Source organism: Aythya ferina (assembly GCF_964211825.1).
Source record: "Aythya ferina genome assembly, chromosome: 2".
Lineage (NCBI taxonomy): Eukaryota > Metazoa > Chordata > Aves > Anseriformes > Anatidae > Aythya > Aythya ferina.
In genome coordinates, this window is record NC_140297.1 from 24,939,328 (window position 1) to 24,957,736 (window position 18,409).

An 18,409-nucleotide genomic window follows, 5' to 3' on the forward strand; every position below is an offset into this window, starting at 1 on the left:
TGCTCTCTCAAAAATTTAATATTAATCTGCAGGAAGACAATTTTTCTTCAAAATAAAATGTGAAATAATTTTGCAGCCTGTAAACTGAAAATAAATTTTTCTTCAATTGCTGCATTAATAAATCCATATGAATATAAATAATCTGATGTAATCATTTAAATATCAGGCTCACATTTGTCATTTCCATTTACAATTTAGTAATTACAAGCACATTAAAAGTTACTAAGCTAGAGTCATTTTTTGTCCCGGTCTGTATGTTAAGCCAACTTGTCCTTTCTTCTTCTTGGGATTCTGAAAATTCTCGTACCTTGAAACAGAAAAAGATAGTAGCATATTAGTCTGATATTATTTTGTTTGCATATGCCTCTTCAGATGCACATTGATGCAAAACAGCACTAAAGATGTTTATTTATATTTTCACTGGTATGACGAACACACATCTCAGATCTACAAGACTAGAATTTTCAACCACTAATCTGACTTGGAAAGCTTTCTCCTCTGCTTTTATTTTTATTTTTGGGGGGATATGAGGGTGTAGGACTCACAGGGGTGAGGAACATAAGTGGACTGGATCCTAGGGAGCATCCCTCATTCTCCTTCTTTCCTTCTCTCTTTCTCATGCTGTAAGATCTGCTTATCTATGTATCAGCTGAGGTAGAATGTGCCTTAATTTCCACATTCATCACAGAACATCCTGATGCCACCTTCCAACTTATTCACTCTACTCATTTTCTAGTCTCAGATGATACATTTTCATTCTCACTATATCTACTCCTCTGCAGATTATTAATTTTTCTTTGGGAACACACGTGCCTAGGACTCAAAACCAAAATACCTCTTCCTGAATACTGTAGCTAACAGAGGCCACAACTGAGTCAAGTGCCAGAAATTTGAAAATATGCTGGACTCTTACTTGATGGGACCTGGCTTTAAGTCTTACAAAATCAGAATCTTCTTGTACTGGTATAGCTCTTAACATAATACAGGATTTTTCTGGTCTGTGATTAGAATTTCTAGGTCCTACATTAATGAAAACAAACAAAAATACAGTGCACTGGTAAAAGAATTTCCCCTTCCCAATGTGTAACTTCTGGATTTCTGAAAAAATGCTGTCAGAAACCACTCAACTCTTCTGCCATTCCCCACATTAAATAACTATTGTGTTTCTGATGTATAAGAAATATGAGAACACCAAATCTCCACTGAATTCACAATTAAAAAAATAAATTCACACACACACACAAAAAAAGTACTTACAGTTCAGTAAAGTTCTTCCAGTCATCTTGGCTAATGGATGGTCTTATACCCTCAAGTGCGGTCATCAGATGGGACTGAGTAATAATCAAAGTGTTCTTGGCAAGCATGGACTGATTAAAGGTGCCATCCTCCTTGAAAACAGAGCCAGGAGTAAACAAGGAGAAATTACCAAAGATCAAATACCTAATGCCATGAATATCAGTAACTCTGGAACCACCTCAATACATATTATAGATAAAATCACTGATTTCCCCCCTATATTAATAACACAAATCTGGCTTGTTTTCCTCAAGCTAGGTATCATTTACCTTTGCTATTTTTGTTACATTATATTTACTACTATTGCAGAAACTATTTATTAGAATACCAAGAAACATTGGGAAAAAGTGTGTTAAGCCTAAATAATAAACAAAACTGCCATACTCCATTCTTGCTTCTGTAATTGGCTTTGATAGCATTGATTTCTGTCCTCAGGTGCTCTGTTTGCTGCTCTTGATTATTTTCCAGGGAGTCATCTTGAGAGGTTGTTCTAAGCATTGACAGCTGTGATGATGCTGCGTCTCTCTGAGACATGCTGGTAAAATCGTGACTTATGGAGTTTGGTCCAGACAAACACAAAGAGCTCTAAATTGATCACAAGGAGAAACACATTAACTCATTACGGACTTAAAAGAGCAACTCAGCCATTAAGATTTAGCTCATTTTCCAGCCAGTTTAATTCAGTATAAGCTTGCTTACACCAGCAAAAACTTTATCTTAAAAACGCATCACACGCAACTTTTTGCACAGAAAGTTTCAGGTTAATTTGCCAAGATATTTTGGGAAAATAAACTGCTTCATCTTTGGAAAACATCCATATAATTTTGCAATGGCCTATGTCAAAAAGAATCAAGGTCTACTAAACCCATTGTTTTATTTATGTATGAATATCAGTGGTTCTGAAATCTGGGAGAGTTTATGCAGTTAGCTTTGGAATGGCTCATAATTTAAATATTTATCACCTCCAAATTTTCTGTGCACTGGATAAAACATGCAACTTTCAAGTTCAACAGTTTTAAGAGACTGAAGTCATTGTAGCCCCACTGAAGAATTTCCACAGTTAAAGGAAAATGTGAGTCTCTAAAGATACACTACTGGAACACTGTCATCTATACGGCAAGGCAACAAATACAAAAGCACCTCACAAGACTTAGCAGTCAGTAATTACTTCGCCAGTGTCAAAAGCAGCTACTTTTGGCTTTAGGAATCAATGCCATACAGTTTTGAAACCAAGATTCCTTTGAAACCAAGATACCTTTGATAACTACCTGTAATTACATTTCTACAACAGATTCTCAAAATGAATGGATCACATGCAAACTCTGAAATCATTTCTTCAATATAAGGAGCTTGGAGAGAGTGTATTCGGCTTTGCTTACCTGGCAGCCAAGTGAGACCAACTAGCCTTCTGCCCCTAAGCAGCACCCTACCTCCAAGCTAGCCACAGAATGTGCTGGTTTGTCCACTGCAGTAAGAGTTCCATTCTTAAGAGCAACAATGGAAGCTAAGATTTTCTCCTGTTATTTATGCAATCTTGTGGTCAGATTATTCCATTAATAAATGGTCTACCAGAAACTGAAAAAGTTGTTGATTTTTATGAATATGAGAGCTAGATGGTGATCTTTTAGTGATAAAACTTTTTTTTTTATTTTTTCAGTTAAAGAAAAAGAAAAATAAACAACTGTTTTGGTAATAAACTTTGGAAGGTAACAAGCCCTTAGATCATACAGTAAGACCTAGTATGAATCAGTTTGCCTGATTATAAAGCGTTAAGTGGTATTTTGGGGTTTCGATTCAAGAGTGCTCAAAAGTTGTAGAGAAGTCCATATTGTATTTTGTCAGATGGCATCCATCTTGGTTTCCACTCTGGACCACAAGGTGTTGGATGAAGACAGTTTCAAGGACAAAGCAGACATAATTGTGTTTATAAAACCCTACCATTTGCCTGGTTCAGTTTTTCTGCTTCATAACTGATAATATTTAGAGAATTCAAAATATTGAGAAAGTAATTTACCAGTTCTGAAGGAGTTCCATTTCCTAGTTCTGACTCATAAGAGCTTCCAAAATAAAGACGATACATGTTGGACCTTGGATCTTCAGGAAGCAACTCGGACATGTCTAAAGAAATTAGAGATTGCTCTAGCACTGCTTCTCCATCTACTGCTGAGTCATCTGAGCCACTGCTGTGGTTCAGAAAAACCATGGAAGACAGGCTGAAGTCACTATCAGAACTAGAACCAAAATCCTGTGACAAAAAAAACAGAAGTGTTAACTCACAACTAATTGCAAGCTGAAATACATTAAAATATTTAATGTATAGTCCAAATGAAAGTATTGATTTGCATTTATTTCTAGCAATCCATCCTTCTCTGGGAGTACAATTCCAAATGTTTTGCTAAGAAAATCCAATGCCTTTAAGCAGAACTTTCCATCTTTGTGGCAGAACAATATGTAGAGGAAATAATCTTAAGGTTTTATTTATTTGCTATGATCTGTCTCACCCACTCAGTAAGAGCAAGTGCTAGGAAATTTCTGGCTTGACCCTCCAAGCAACTTATTATCTTGTGCAAAGTGGTCTGGGAGACTGCGGTGAGTCTACTTTTACAGTGCCTAATTGCTCTACTCACTCATCTTCAGTCACGGTCAACACATTTTAAATGTTGATACAGAAATTGCAATTGATGCTGTACACTGGTGTCTGCAAAACTCTTTGATTGTGCATCCCTATCAATAAAAAAATGTCTAAGCATCTCACCCAATATATGCATATTTATTTGTATATTATACACATGTACTGTTTAAGTTCTAATATTTTTTCCCCTACACATCAGTGCATTTTCTTGCACGTGCCACTCTGGAGACTATTACTTTAGACAACAGCCTCCTCATAATGATCATCATCAGGTATGCCTACAACCACTTAGGTCAGCAGCAGTGTTTAGAAATAGCCATACGAAGGAACAGCAAAACTGAGAGCAGTGTAAGGACTCTCTGCCTGGGGAGGGCTGTCCTACTTTTACTGTTCTATCCTCATCTCTTAATTTCAGATTCTCCTCATGATGATGCTACAGCGAAGGGATTGTTATGGAAGGTATGCTGGAGATCCCTCCAAACACTAACAGCTGGATACTCAGAGCCCCATCGCCTGGTAAATCTGATGCTAAAAGAGCCTGAGAGTTCTCCTTGCTTTCATGACCCTAACCCAACACTTTCCTTTGATTTTCAAGTAGGGGAAGCCATGCCTGCCCCTTCCCAGCCAGAACCACAAGACAGGAATTAAAAATGTGAGGGCAGGTGGCTGAGTGGAAGCTAAAAGAGGAAAGAGGCCTGTCAGTCACATGAGGGATAAAAACTAAGGGTGGAATCCTGTACCTCGGAAACATGGGTGTTAGCTGGTGCCTGGAATGCAAGACAGAGGAAGCCCCTTCATCACTACCCTCTTGCCACTTCTCCCCTAACCTCAGATCACACTCAATTTGTCAGAACAGATTTTGCTAAAATAAATTTTAATATTAAACATTTGTCATAAAATTAGCAAATCTTGTCTTTAAAAAGCATTTAAACTAATTTGTTACATTATTCTCACATGATACTGTAAACATTAAGATTTTAATCCTTTGTACCGGGATACAGGAAAACTAAATATTATTAAAAAAAATTGCTTAAAAATAAAGGATAAAAATTAACTCTTTCAAACATATCAACATCAAAATAAAAAGAGACATTTTTATATCAGTATTATTTACCTGTGTTAAACCTGAGCCTAAACTATTATGTATTGCCTCTAACTGGGCATTGTATAATAAAGCTTTTAGGTCAGCTCCTGTGAACTGATCTGTTTTTGCTGCCAAATACTCAAAGTCCACATCGCTTGCCAAGGAGAGAGAATGACTGAGAGCTTTTAAGATTTCACAGCGTGAACTCTGTAAGAAGGGAGGAAAAAAAAATACTGTCAGTAAAGCAACCTGATATTTTCCTTCTCCTGACTTCTAAATAGTGCTTCGGCCCTGTTACAAACACATTCCCATCTATGAAAGGAATTACCTTTTTTTAAAGATAATACTACCCTAATGATAACACATATTGGACATACTGTGTAGTAAACAATCTTTAAAATATAGGCATAAATTTTGTTACATTTCCCTGACAAGTCTAAGAGAAACTGCACCAAACATACAGTGTGTAGAGAAATACACTCTCTAAATACCCAACTAGTACTACCCATCTAGGATCTTAGTGTGAAGGAACATTTTCTTCATGTACCTTTATAGAATGAAATGATGTGGAATTTGTTAAACTTTCCAACTAATCTGAAAATGAACAGCACTAATTTTTAAGATAAGATGGGGAATCAAAGATACACGTCATAAAGCCTTAAAGGCCTGATCCAAAACCCTCTATAATCAGTGAGAATCATTCCCTTCCTGGCCAGTGACGTATCTGTCTTCAAAAGAACTTGAACATTCAAATTAACTGTGGGTAAAGAATGGTAGAATTGTCTGGATTCAGAACAAAACTGCTCTGAAAACTTCAGATAATCAAGGGTTGGGTTGTGAATGCCTGTGGTTCATCACTTCAAGCAAACAGCAGATCCATTGGATTTGTAATTCATAGGAAGATGCAGAAGATGATAAACACTCCCCTACTGCCAATTACTTTCTGCAGACTAGTTTCCTGTTAAAAATATTTTTTAATTATTATTTTTTTGAATCAGTTACATCTGCTGGAATACGATTTGATCCTTAAGACAGTGGTAAACAGTCTTTTCCCAGTTTTATACTAACGCACTGGCACTAAAAAGCAATGAATTTGTATATATAACTTGAGCTGTGCAAGCAACTCTACTTAGGCCAGATAGGAAATGCCACAAATAAAGAGTAAAGAAAAGCAGAATAAAGACCAGTAGTTTGATTTTTTCCCCTGCCTCTCATGTAAAACATTTTGTTTTCTCACCTGATCAGGAGGTGGACAGTACAGGCATTTATCCAGTCGACCTGGCCTTAACAAAGCAGGGTCAATCAAATCTGGGCGACTAGTAGCAGCTAGGACGTAAACTCCTTTAGGAAAGTGTAGAAAAAATATCATTAACACCTGCTAAACGTATGCGTAAGGGTCACAGAGATGAATTACTACCTTGTAGGCCTTCCACACCATCTAACTGAGTCAACAGTTGGTTAACCACCCGGTCTGTAACTCCAGTGTTGTCATGACCTCGGCGAGGAGCAATAGAATCAAACTCGTCGAAGAAAACAATGCAAGGCTTGGCTGCCTGAGCTCTTAAAAACAAACAAACAAAAAAGCCAGTTAAATGTAACCAGAGAACAGAAAACCTGTTTCCCACAGAAGTTAGAGATTCTTAAGAATCGGATTTCTATGCAATTGTGGCTCATTTTTATGACTTACCTTGTACTCACTTTTTCCTTTCTTAAGTACTCAACTTTGTTAATGAAAGCTCATGAAAGCTTTAACCCAGTCACTTCAGATGACATCTTGGTTTATACATATCTGCCTCTACATCGTAAACTACCCAAGAAGCAAAGGACATGAAGGATACATTTTTTTTCCTTCCCTTCTTCATTTTTACATTAGTAAGCAGTGAGGTTCAATAACGACAGATTTGTACAAAAAAAAATCGCTGGCACTGTGGACCTCAATACCAAGTCAAGTCTGATTCTGTTTACTGAATGTTCATTTCTAGTTGGAGTACACTAGTCTATGTCCTGGACATATCTGAAAGGAATTCAGCACCTATTTTCCACAACAAATCTGTGATGTGAACCAAAGCACTCAAAGTGTAGAAAAATGGGAAATCAGCTTCAAAAGTGCACCCTTGATCTGTTCATAAAAAAAGTTCTTAAAAATGGTCTTGGCAAACTCAACATGACCATCTTGTTTGACACAATTGTTTATTTCTGATACTTTTGTGATTTGACACCATAACTCTCCAAGAACAAAATTATTTCATGGAGCTTCAACGAATAAAATCTATTGATAAGATCACAAATCTTTACAAAGCCAACCTGTTAAAGATATCTCGAACTGCTTGCTCACTTGCTCCAATGTATTTGCTGAGTAGCTCTGGTCCCTAAAAAAAACAGTAAAGAATATTCATGATATGTTTCTTAGTTTTAATGTGTAATTTAACATCACCACAAGTTTAATATATTGGAGTGAATTTTATTTTAACGAAGAGAATGGCAGCACTCCAATTTGTTCTTAAGCAGTTATTTCAATCTTTCTACTATAACAAAACACGTTAGAGCATCACAAGGTAACCATTTACACTGCATTTAGAAAATAATTAAAATGAATTGCCAAACTTTATTGTCGAGTGGAATCCAGGGTCTTTTTATTAAAAAAAAAAAAAAGTAAATAAATTAAGAATATCTAGTTTAATTTTATTATTCTTCCTAAAGAAAAATTATACCAAGAAAATCTCAGTCATAGAACTGTGAGGCTCCAGAAAGTCAGACAGATGCTTGGATATCCAGAGACATTCAGTATTTTAAAGAAGCTTCTTATTTTGCCTTCACAACCACATACTCATAATTATGTTGAGCTACTTCATTCAGTTAATAAAATTAATCAATCTTAAAAATCTTGTTACCTTGACGCTTATGAAATTCATTCCACTCTCTCGAGCAACTGCTCCTGCTAACAGTGTTTTTCCTGTTCCAGGTGCTCCATATAGCAAGACTCCTGATCTCTGTCGTATGGGCAGGTTTGCAAATAATTCAGGATACTGGAAAAGAATGTCAACAAGACACGTTCTAAAATAAGCAATTTTTCTGTAGCATACTGAAATCTCATGAATGTGGATTTTTGTTCAAAAATAATTTTAATTTCTTTTATCCACTTTATTATCAAAATAGCTCATTTTGTCTGTTGGTAGTTTACATGGGGCTGAAGTGGGTTCCTAGGTTTCTTAATTACAAGTAGTGACATCTTCTACCAAGAAGAAACAGGACGTAATAGGGATTTATCAGTTTTAAAACATCCATACTAGCACTTTAAAATTCCTCTTTTGATCACTGACTGATATGATCAAATTATATAAAGTATACGACAAAAAGATTCTGTCCAGTGTAAGAAAAAATGTTCAGTCATTTTTCTGAAGACGGAAATGAATGGCTCATCACAGTGTTGGAAACTTTAAACAAGGCAGAAAAGCCAAATTAAAAGGGAAAATTGATGGACTGCCATTCACCTAGGACAGCACTCCTCTAGCAAAAGCATTGAAGAAGACAGTTGGAAATGTTATTTTCAGAGAACCTTATCACAAGTCCCTGTAAAGAAGTGTGTAACAAAAGAAGATGCTAGGAATATGTCAGGCAGGGGACGTAATACTGCAAGACTCCAGAACATGTGGAGAAAAGCACAAGCCATTGCCTATTGTATTTGGGAGAGGGAAGGGGAAGGTGAGAGTTTTCCAGTAACTGAAGACAGCTGAAGAGTGGGAAGCTACAAAAGTAGCTTAAAATCATACCTGCCTTCTTTCTGTCAAATACTGCATTTTACCTTAAAAATAATTCTTATTCTACTAACAGTATGTATAAAATTCAAGTAACTGATTTAAAAGAACTGCATACCTTTGCAGGTAACATGATGGTATCCACAAGTATTTGCTTCACATCTTTTAAGCCGCCAATCCTGTCCCAGCCAATGTCTTTAGGCTTATGAAGGTTGACATTTCTCAGAGCTAATGGAGTAAAATCTTTTAAGGCTTTCTGAAAATCCACAGTTGAGAGATTCACTTCTGCTTTACAGAAAAATGAAAAAAAAATCCTCACTATAAGTAAAAAATAAATACATTTTAAACATGAAACAAAATCTGGTGTTTTATCTGGGTGTTATTCAAAGGTTCTGGATAACAGAAGTTAGACTACGAAATCTAGATTTTATGAACATACCATCATTTTGAAATGCACTCGGGTTAGAAATACAGGCATGAATGGCACGGTCAACCAACACAGTAAAATCTCTAGCAACAAAGCCTTCTGTTTCCTTCGCAATATATTGGAGGTCAAGATCAGAGAACTTCTTGATATCAGAATTCAGTTTATTTTTTATTATGGAACACAGCATTTCACATCTTTGCTTCTGAAAAATAGAATTGTACAACAAGTGCATATTCAGTTTCCTGTTTATGTGGATTTCAGATGTTCAGAAAGCAATTACATATGAGTTACTAAAATTTCCTTCACCATTTTAGATATCACCAAATCTTCAAATAACAAAATCTGAACAGGCATGAATACGAACAAAAGTCAATTCTTCAGCTGAACTTCAATAAAATCACCAGTTGTATGACTTCAAATGTTTACCCTGGCAGTTATCTTAAATCTAACAAAAATAATGAAACAACACCCTGTCCCCTCAGATTCTACTGTTTTCCTACACCCATTGTTTCTGTTTCACAGGAAAACAACAATCTTTCCCTTTGTGCTGATACATGCAGAATATATTGAAAGTGAAAACTATTGCATTAAATAAAATACATCTGATAATTTGGTATCTTTTAAGATCTTGACTTTTCCACTGACACATCATCATTATTCATGTACTAGTAAAAAAAGCAGACCTGCAAGAAGTGGGAGAAACCTACATTGTATATAATGCAGAACTGCTTCCTCAATAGCTTTTATTTGCTTGTCTGCGAGAGAAGACAAGCAGGCAGGAACTACTTGTGCTAAATACCAATGAGTTGCCATGACTATTTCATGTCATTAGGATATATGTGCACAGGTAAAATAGTCTACTTTCTCCTGCAATTATGTTATACTGTTTATTCTTTCCTTTTCACTGTTCCAAAAAAGACTACATTTAAAAGTAAAGGGATGTAATTAATGTTGAAAAATAACCCCAAACCTTCCCATAAAAGTAATATTTAGTTTTAATAACATTTTAACATTTAATTCAATTAATTAACATTTAGGGATATACTTACTCCTCTGAGCAGTGAAAAAACACACACTTCAGTTTAGTCTCATTTACCTAACTCTACTGATTCACGTGTTTTTCAAAGCTGTTCCTCTAAAATGCCTTTACAGGTAAGAAGGGGACATACATTTAGAGGGAGCAAATTAACCAAAATAATAAATACCTGAATTTACCTGATCTGGAGACTGGATACATTGGAAGCACTGAAATATATGTGTGCCTTGAGCTGAAACCAGGGAAGGATGTAGGGCATGTTCAGACTGACTTGTAGCAATGAATGCAATCAAACTCCCCATGGAAATAACTTCTTTTATCAGATCTTTCAAAACTAAACAGATAACATATTGCTCCATGAATTGCAAAATAACAGAAAGATTCTGTATTTGGTAATACACATTTCTACTGTAGTAGCATTAACACATACAAAACGTAACAAATGAATATTTACTTTATCCCCATATATAAAGGCCTTTCTTTAATAATAATTAAAAAAAAAAAAAACCAACAAAAACTAAAATAACAACAACAAAACAGCTGGACAATGTAATTTTTTTCTAGGACTGTACTTTCCGTTACTAAAATGTCATTGGAAGTGCAATTTAAAAACTATATTTGCAAAGTAACTGATGATATCTACCACAGGAAATTAAACATGATTTTTCTGTGCTATGAACTCTGCTCTACAAACATACCTCATGGTCCAGAGGCAATAATGATACAGACAAGTGTCTAGTTAGGACAGTACAATTCAGGTGTCAGAAATTCTAAGCTGCATTATGTTTTTATCCAGACACAGGTAATACAGTCTTACCATACGCAAGTCTATTGCTTTGAATCGTTTCAGGGGTGTTCTCATGCTCTGGTGTGGAAGGTACTCCAACAATGTGATCAAGATCATCCATTAAAAGGATGGATGGTTGTCTCCACGATGCTTCTAAAAAAGCTTCTTCCACATTTTTCCTTATGCTTCCTAATCTTTTTCCTAAAACACAAATACAGTTTTTATGACAAAACATATCAGGGGAAAAAAAAACAGATTGACTTACAGCTTGCTCAGGTAATACTCCAATGGTTTGGGTTCAGCTAACTTAACTGCACTCCTACAAATCAGATATCTAGTTTAAGCCAGAGTCTGCAGAGTCTGCTAACAAACATTAGAGTAGTACACGTGCCAGCATAAATCTGGCTTCAGCTGCTTGTTTGTTTAATTCTTCTTTGGTGCTCATGTCATTCTTCCACTGAGTAACACAGGAATTCCTTAACATTTAGGATGTTTAACATAACATCTGTTCCAGCTAGCACAGCTGAAAAAACACACGGTTCAACTTGCAACTTCTTCCTCTGTTACAACAATTAGAAATAAACAAGGAATCACTGTTTGAATTTGGTGGTGGTAGAAGGAACAGAAACCGGTAAGTGCAAAATAAGCTTAAGGCAGTTACGCTTTCATTAGACTGTTTAATTTAAAGAATCTCATAGTGGGGAATCACATTTCCTTCCAAAATGAAAGATAAGACAGACTAAATATGGTAACTTCATAATTATGGTTCTTCATCATGCAGCACATTTGAGAATGAAACACTTATTTTCATACCTCTTAAAGCTTTGCAATCAATTACTTCTACATGAGCATCCAGTCTATCAAATGCTTCTTTGCAGATGGCCTTTGCTAGTGTTGACTTCCCACTTCCCTGCAAAATTAAATGTGAGCCAACATAAAGTTACACAACTATTTCCTTTTATTTTTCTGGAGTTTTTATCAAAGCATACACAAGTTAAGCCGGGAAGGCTAGGCGCACCTTAGTTTTAATCCTCACCAGAAGTATATAGCTATTCTGTCTCTGCATCGCTTGGTAGAGACCAAAGCCATGGACTGAAACAAGTATGAGCCAAATTTAGGGTGGATGTCTCCACTACAGACAGCATTCTGATTCCACCAAGTTCAACGTTAAGGCATCTATTGTTATGGGGTATGATGTGAAATGGATCACTGAAAGAGGCAACAGGAAACTTAAAAAATATCAACTACACTGTCATTTTATGTTTATAAGAGAAAATACTGTATTCTTACCTTCATTCATATTTAAGAGACAGAAAGTGTCTATTATACCATAAACACAAAGCATATTAATGACCTATGGGAATAGACTGGAATTGCATTGCTAGCAATATTTAACGTTTTACTTTATTATGTTATATTATATATACATTTATATTTCATGAATGTATTTCTCTCTCTATATATAATTTTTTATTATGTTAATTCTGTTCAGCTGACTGCTCATTTTTCGGCTTATTCTTTAATTATTTCAGTTTGCATGGTACCAAAGAAAACTACTGAAAAGTTTTGTAACTGTGGAAAACTTTCTGGGAGGGTTTGCAAGTAGAGAGTAGTAAAGTGCATACCTTCCCTCCTGTGATTAGTACCCCTCCACTTCGCAGTCCCACAGCAATACCAGCCAATTTTTGAGATAAAGGACGACCCAAAAGGCTGTGGCTTATGTGTTCAAAGGAAGATGCTCCTAATTTGTCCACTCCCCTGCATGGCAAAGAAAAAATTAAATGTCCTAGGGTAGCATCAGTGCACATGATGTAAATATTAATAACTAGCAGTACAGTGAAGTTACAACGTTGGCAATGTGAAGCACTTCACATTTTCAACAAAAAGATGAAGAGAATTTAGTGTGAAGATTTTTTTTTTAAATTCTTTTTACGTAAGTACTTTTATTTTGGAGGGGCAACACAGAGGGCACAAACAGACATTGCAGAACATCCCTGTTGTGCAACTGTTACCTGCTCATCCTATGCCACCCCAGCAGCAGGTAGGTCTCAGACAACAGAGCTGACATCAGCTTCTGGGGCTTTGTCTATTTGAGTGTCTGAGTAACAATTTACCAAGGAATGTAACAAAATAGTAAAACATGGAGCACACCTGAGGCAAAGAACTCCACTTTCTCAGAAATAAAGGAGTACACAGCTCATTGGAAGAGATCTTTGCCCTTTACCTGTCCTAAATCTTTGTGACTTTTGACACACCTTTCAGGTATGCACCTTTCAGGTCCACAAACAGCAAGGCTCTAAGCTTTGTATTTCAACTTTAACCAAAATGTTGCACCATGAAAAATGAAATGAACAAATGAAGCCTGGTTTCTAATATCCCTAACCTACCACATTGTATCCCTGCCATACTGGCCCCTTTTTGCCAGCCCTCCGTTGCCTGTTACAATGCCAATAGCATATTACTGCAATACTCCAAGTCTCTCATGTCTCCTCTGCTCTGTTCCTACCTCACTTACTACACAGTACCACTGTCTTCCCTTGTACTAATTACAACAGCTTTACACATCACTTAGTTACTAGCTGTGAAAGAGCCAGTGTGTCCTAGGGCTAGTTCCAAACTGTACCTAAACCCCCAAGCAGGTTAACCAACTAGCTGTTGAGCTTACATTACATTTTTTTACCAGTGGAGCTACTGCTTTGAATTCTTCTCCACAGCTGTCAATTCAGATAAAACGTGTAGGAACTAAATTCTTTGAGACCCATACCCATCTCTTAACTCTGGTTAAACATGTAAATAGGTTTAAGTTACTGTGGGAAGCAGATTGACAGACAGACTGCAACATGGTAAATCTGGCTGCCTTTGGAAACCCCAGATTAAAAAGTAATCTCCAACAACTCCAGTGTTCCTTAATGCTACGCAGAGGCCTATCCAATTGCCAGACATGGTGACCTATTCAGCACATAAGTTTAAGTCACACAAAGTTTCCATTCACTTCAATAAGACTGCGCAGAGGACAAAATTAAACATCTATACAAACAAGAATATGGGCTGAGCCTGACACAAGCCAAAATACCAAAAGATGCAGTGGTGTTTTTTTAAGATCTGGTTTACTTTTCAAAAAAAAAAAAAAAAGTGCATTTTCACCAATATTCTTTTTTCTTTAATTCCCATTCAATCACACATTTTCTACTATGAAAACATCTCACCCTAAATGGTCTAGTTTGCGGTATGGAAGGCTCCTGTCTGTATCGCGCATAGGCGGCTGGCTGTCATCATCAGCTGTTCTAGTTAGAGGATGTAAAAGAACCTACAATAAAGGAAAATGTTAATGCTTTACACAGAAGGGTATACAATTGACTAGCCTTTTTTGGATTCTGTGTAATTTTGCCTGAAAGAAAGATGCATTGGTGAAATGGCATACATGTAACTATTTCCACAATACAGTTCAGTGTTTACAATGATGTAACAAGCTGCAATTAGATGTTAGGCTAAGTGCACTTTATCCCAGACTGTGCAGCTCATCATCATACAGCTGCAACTTTGATTCTTCTGCTGTACCTTCCTTGTTATGCTGGCACAAGCAGTTGTGAGGCAAGACAGTAAAATCATACAAGGAAATTGATCTAGGTGAAAAGCAGCCTGGCAAAACACTTGGCTTTTTATTTTTATTTCTATTAATAATCCAAACATATTTTTCAACCTGTTTATTCAGGTACCCAGTATGAGAAGCTGAACTGGCAAACAGGGCTAATAGAGAAGTTCACAGATAGGCACAGGCTGGAAGATGCTTAAACCTCACAGTGCTATTAAGAAATATACATCGTCCTTTCATCTTAATACTAGTCACCAGTATGATTTGTAGAAGTCTTCTACTTCTCTACTACCAATATAAATAAAGCCCATTTTACTTTTGTTGAACAGGGATTCTAAGTTTTGCAGAAAAATTATACTCTGAACAGCCAAATGGGACCTTTAAGTCTCTGCTAAAATTTGTCAGTTTAAAAATGAAAAAAAAAAAATTCGCACAACTATACTCTTAATCCTGAAGTTATGGGCATTTGCTCAACCAGAATTTCCAGTGGAAACAGTCATCCTAATATTAAGTAAATATTTCATTTTCTGAGCAAGTCTAAAATGTCTCACCAACGCCTCAGGCTAAGAAGTAACATGTAAAAAATGCAGATACAATTTAGAACAGACTGACATTTATTTAAAAAGGGAAAACAACATATGATACATATAATTTATTTGTAACCAAATGTAACAATTTAAATTACTTGGTACCTGATACTATGTGATATTTACTTGTATGTTAGTCTTTTGCAGCAAACTGGGACTCAGCATAAAAACATTCTCAGACTTATTTTCTTCCATGTGAGTAGGATGCACTACACTAAGGGCAAACTCCTCCATTCCTGTGAAAACAAGGAACAGCTACTAAAATTCCAAACAAATTTAGCTTTTATCCCTCACAAGAGAAAACAAAACATTAATATATTTTGAAATACTACAGTACAATCCAAAATGAAAGAAAAGGATAATTGTTATTAAAGTGTAATTAATGCTTACAGTTTAAAGAGATAACTGTTACATTAAATGGTGTATACACAGAGATTAAAGGCATTGCCCAAGCAAAATCCATAATTGATGGTTAAGACAGCTAAAGCTGGAGACAGTATTAACCTTACCTTCTTTAACGTGCAGGTGTATACAGTCTGTGTTAGTCATTATCCAGGGAAGATCATCAGTAGCAGAATCCTGTAGCCAAGAACTAAAAGCATATTTAACATCATCTTCGTGTATATCCTTATGCTACATAAGAATACGTAGAGAAAAAGAGAAATACAACAAAACAAGATGTTAGTAAGTAAGACTATTTGTTTTTCTTATGGTAGTAGAGATATGGAAGAAGAACATGAACAGTTTTATTTATTTGGAAAATAACATTTTGCCAACAACCACCATGTCTATGACCTGCTCTACAGAAAGTACCTGCCTAGCCCTTCTTAGAGCAACAGCTGACTCTTCAGCCACCTTGAAAGATTTTATCTTTGAAACACTGATGTGAGGCAAAGAGTTTTTAAGTCTCGTTTTACTTGTCTTGTATTGCAAGATCAAAAAGCACTACTCAGTTTCCAGGCTTGAAAGGGCACCTAAGCTATGCACCAATATTGACCTGTGACTTATCTTGGCTGCTCACTGCACCCCTCTCTTTCTTGTACACCCTGCTTCCTATACAGACAACCCTGGGCTCATCTTGATGGGGACAGCAACAACAAATTCCAAAAAGCAACCAAAGAGACCACATGACTGACCCTAGATCACCTAGGTAAATGGAATAGGAAAAGAAATTGAATGTGAATCTCAGCTGAGTCACAGAAGCATAACTCCTGTGGAGGGGAGGGCACTGTATTTAAAACATATAGAAAACATATTTAAAACATATAGAAACACACACAAATACTTGGTGTGATTTTAGCAAATTATTGAAAGAATGCTTATTTTAATTCCAACATGTATCTTTAAAAAATGCGGTTCAACTCTTCCTCTGTAGGTAGGAAACAAAAAATACTACCGCGAATGAAGAATAAACCATGCATAAGGTCTGCTATGATGGAAAATGCCATATTTGAGGTTTTGAGGAACAGCTAACATGGCAATCAGGCCAGTATCATGGAGAAACAAGCATATGGTACATTTTGAAGCATTTTTCATTCCAGAGCTACATCTGACAGAGCATGAAAATGGTGCTAAGTATGTTTCTACTGTCACAGATGCTCACTCAGTAGACACACAAGAGAGATTTAAATATGTAACCCTAGAAAAATAAATCTTTAGCATTAGGAAAATAATTAGCATTAGAAGGAGATCAAAATCTAAACAGCACATTAAAAATTATAATGATTTTACTGCAATTCTTTCTTAGGAAATTCACTAGCCACTGCAAGATTTGAACAGCAAATGCATGTCTTCTCCCAGAAGAATTAAAAATGGGTATTTCCACTTTAAATTTATGATTCTTTGTTATTGTTTTCACAGGCTTAAATACACTTAAATTTGCTAGGTTGGAACTATGTACTGCAAATGCAAATTATTCTTGATTATTGTTGTTATAACAAATAAAAACAAATGAACATTAAAACAAAACAAAACAACCTTGACAAGAGCAATATTATTTTTTTCCAGTATGTGAACAAATACATGACCAAGAATATCAACTCACTAAGTTCTGTCTGGGTTGCAGCCTAAGAGATACAGGAATTTTAGGAACAGATTCAACTGACTTAATTCGGACTGTTGAATGTATATCGATACGTAGCTTTGTTCTCAGAGCATCTGGAATCTAAAACATTTAAAATAAAAGCAAAGAAAAAGGAATTATCAGACAATAGAACAGTTATAACATTGCATACATGGTATGGTATCAGTATTCTTAAAGTGTTGCAAGAATGTTTTAGTAAAGGAAAAAAAAAAAAAAAAACAACACAAAACCCTTTCATTTGCTGATTACAATTAATTGTACATGGGCAGGTAGGTATAAATAATCCATTATACAGATCAGAGCTAAGCACATCTGTAGTACAGATAGAGAAACCCAATTTCTTTAAGTTGTACTAGTTTGTTTGCCATTTAAAAAGGAAACTGCTTTTCAAATATTGTGTTACTTTAAACGTATTTCCAAATTGAAAACATCTCATAAATGTTTATTAAACTTGAAAGACTTAACAGTTGCTGGCATTTGGAAAATTGCTGTGTGTCTCAAAAGTTTTAGTGGTAAATACCACTGCAAGCTTTTGCTCTCAGTCTCAATGAAAATAAGCGAATGGTAAGGAGTGTAATATGCCAAAATAGTCAAACAGTTATTTGGAGTGCATTTGATCTGTTTTTCTTGATCCTGTACGTGCTTCCAGAAAAGAATATAAGCAGGCTGTAGTTCTGTCAGAACGAACCAAAATGTCAGTGTCTGCGCACTGGGACTGGGCTACCTTACAAAATATTGTATAAAGATTAAGATAGTTTAAATTATATAAAAGCTAATTATTTGATAGTAATTTAGTATTTTAATAAAAGCTTTAACAGTATATAAAAGCATTTGTTAACATCATTTACCAGTAGGGTACATGATCCCATTACTTTATAGTTTGATGACACACGAGGCCAAAGCATATTTTAAAGTGATACGAAATGGAAAAAAAAGAAACAAACAAAAACAACAACCCACCTCATTATGCATTACTAAATGTATGTAAATAAATACTTTCATGTTGTCATGAGTACAGTGGCTGCCAACAGAATTTGAAGAAAATACGCACCTCCAGGAACGCTCAAGAATTTTCCCTGTTTGGTGCAAGAATGCTAAGGATGCAGAAACCCTGAGTACATTGTGTATCT

At 35.7% G+C, this 18,409-nt stretch overlaps 1 protein-coding gene across 3 annotated transcripts in view; it reads right to left on the minus strand.

Moving 5' to 3' along the window:
* PEX1 (peroxisomal biogenesis factor 1) overlaps window positions 1-18,409 on the minus strand; it is a 22,278-nt gene continuing 3,869 nt past the window's right edge. For 2 of the 3 annotated variants that reach the window (XM_084509558.1, XM_084509560.1), the window contains exons 6-24: window positions 17,241-17,360; window positions 15,706-15,829; window positions 15,323-15,432; window positions 14,224-14,324; window positions 12,643-12,775; window positions 11,831-11,927; window positions 11,048-11,218; window positions 10,410-10,564; window positions 9,207-9,396; window positions 8,886-9,055; window positions 7,904-8,038; window positions 7,317-7,381; window positions 6,430-6,572; window positions 6,250-6,353; window positions 5,043-5,219; window positions 3,311-3,541; window positions 1,681-1,881; window positions 1,258-1,388; window positions 1-307 (exon numbers count right to left, since the gene is read on the minus strand). In XM_084509558.1, the coding sequence (XP_084365684.1) occupies window positions 223-307; window positions 1,258-1,388; window positions 1,681-1,881; window positions 3,311-3,541; window positions 5,043-5,219; window positions 6,250-6,353; window positions 6,430-6,572; window positions 7,317-7,381; window positions 7,904-8,038; window positions 8,886-9,055; window positions 9,207-9,396; window positions 10,410-10,564; window positions 11,048-11,218; window positions 11,831-11,927; window positions 12,643-12,775; window positions 14,224-14,324; window positions 15,323-15,432; window positions 15,706-15,829; window positions 17,241-17,360 (2,643 nt within the window). In that variant the 3' untranslated portion in view covers window positions 1-222. The remainder of the gene's footprint in view (window positions 308-1,257; window positions 1,389-1,680; window positions 1,882-3,310; window positions 3,542-5,042; window positions 5,220-6,249; window positions 6,354-6,429; window positions 6,573-7,316; window positions 7,382-7,903; window positions 8,039-8,885; window positions 9,056-9,206; window positions 9,397-10,409; window positions 10,565-11,047; window positions 11,219-11,830; window positions 11,928-12,642; window positions 12,776-14,223; window positions 14,325-15,322; window positions 15,433-15,705; window positions 15,830-17,240; window positions 17,361-18,409) is intronic. The other variant, XM_084509559.1, reaches the window with a different exon arrangement.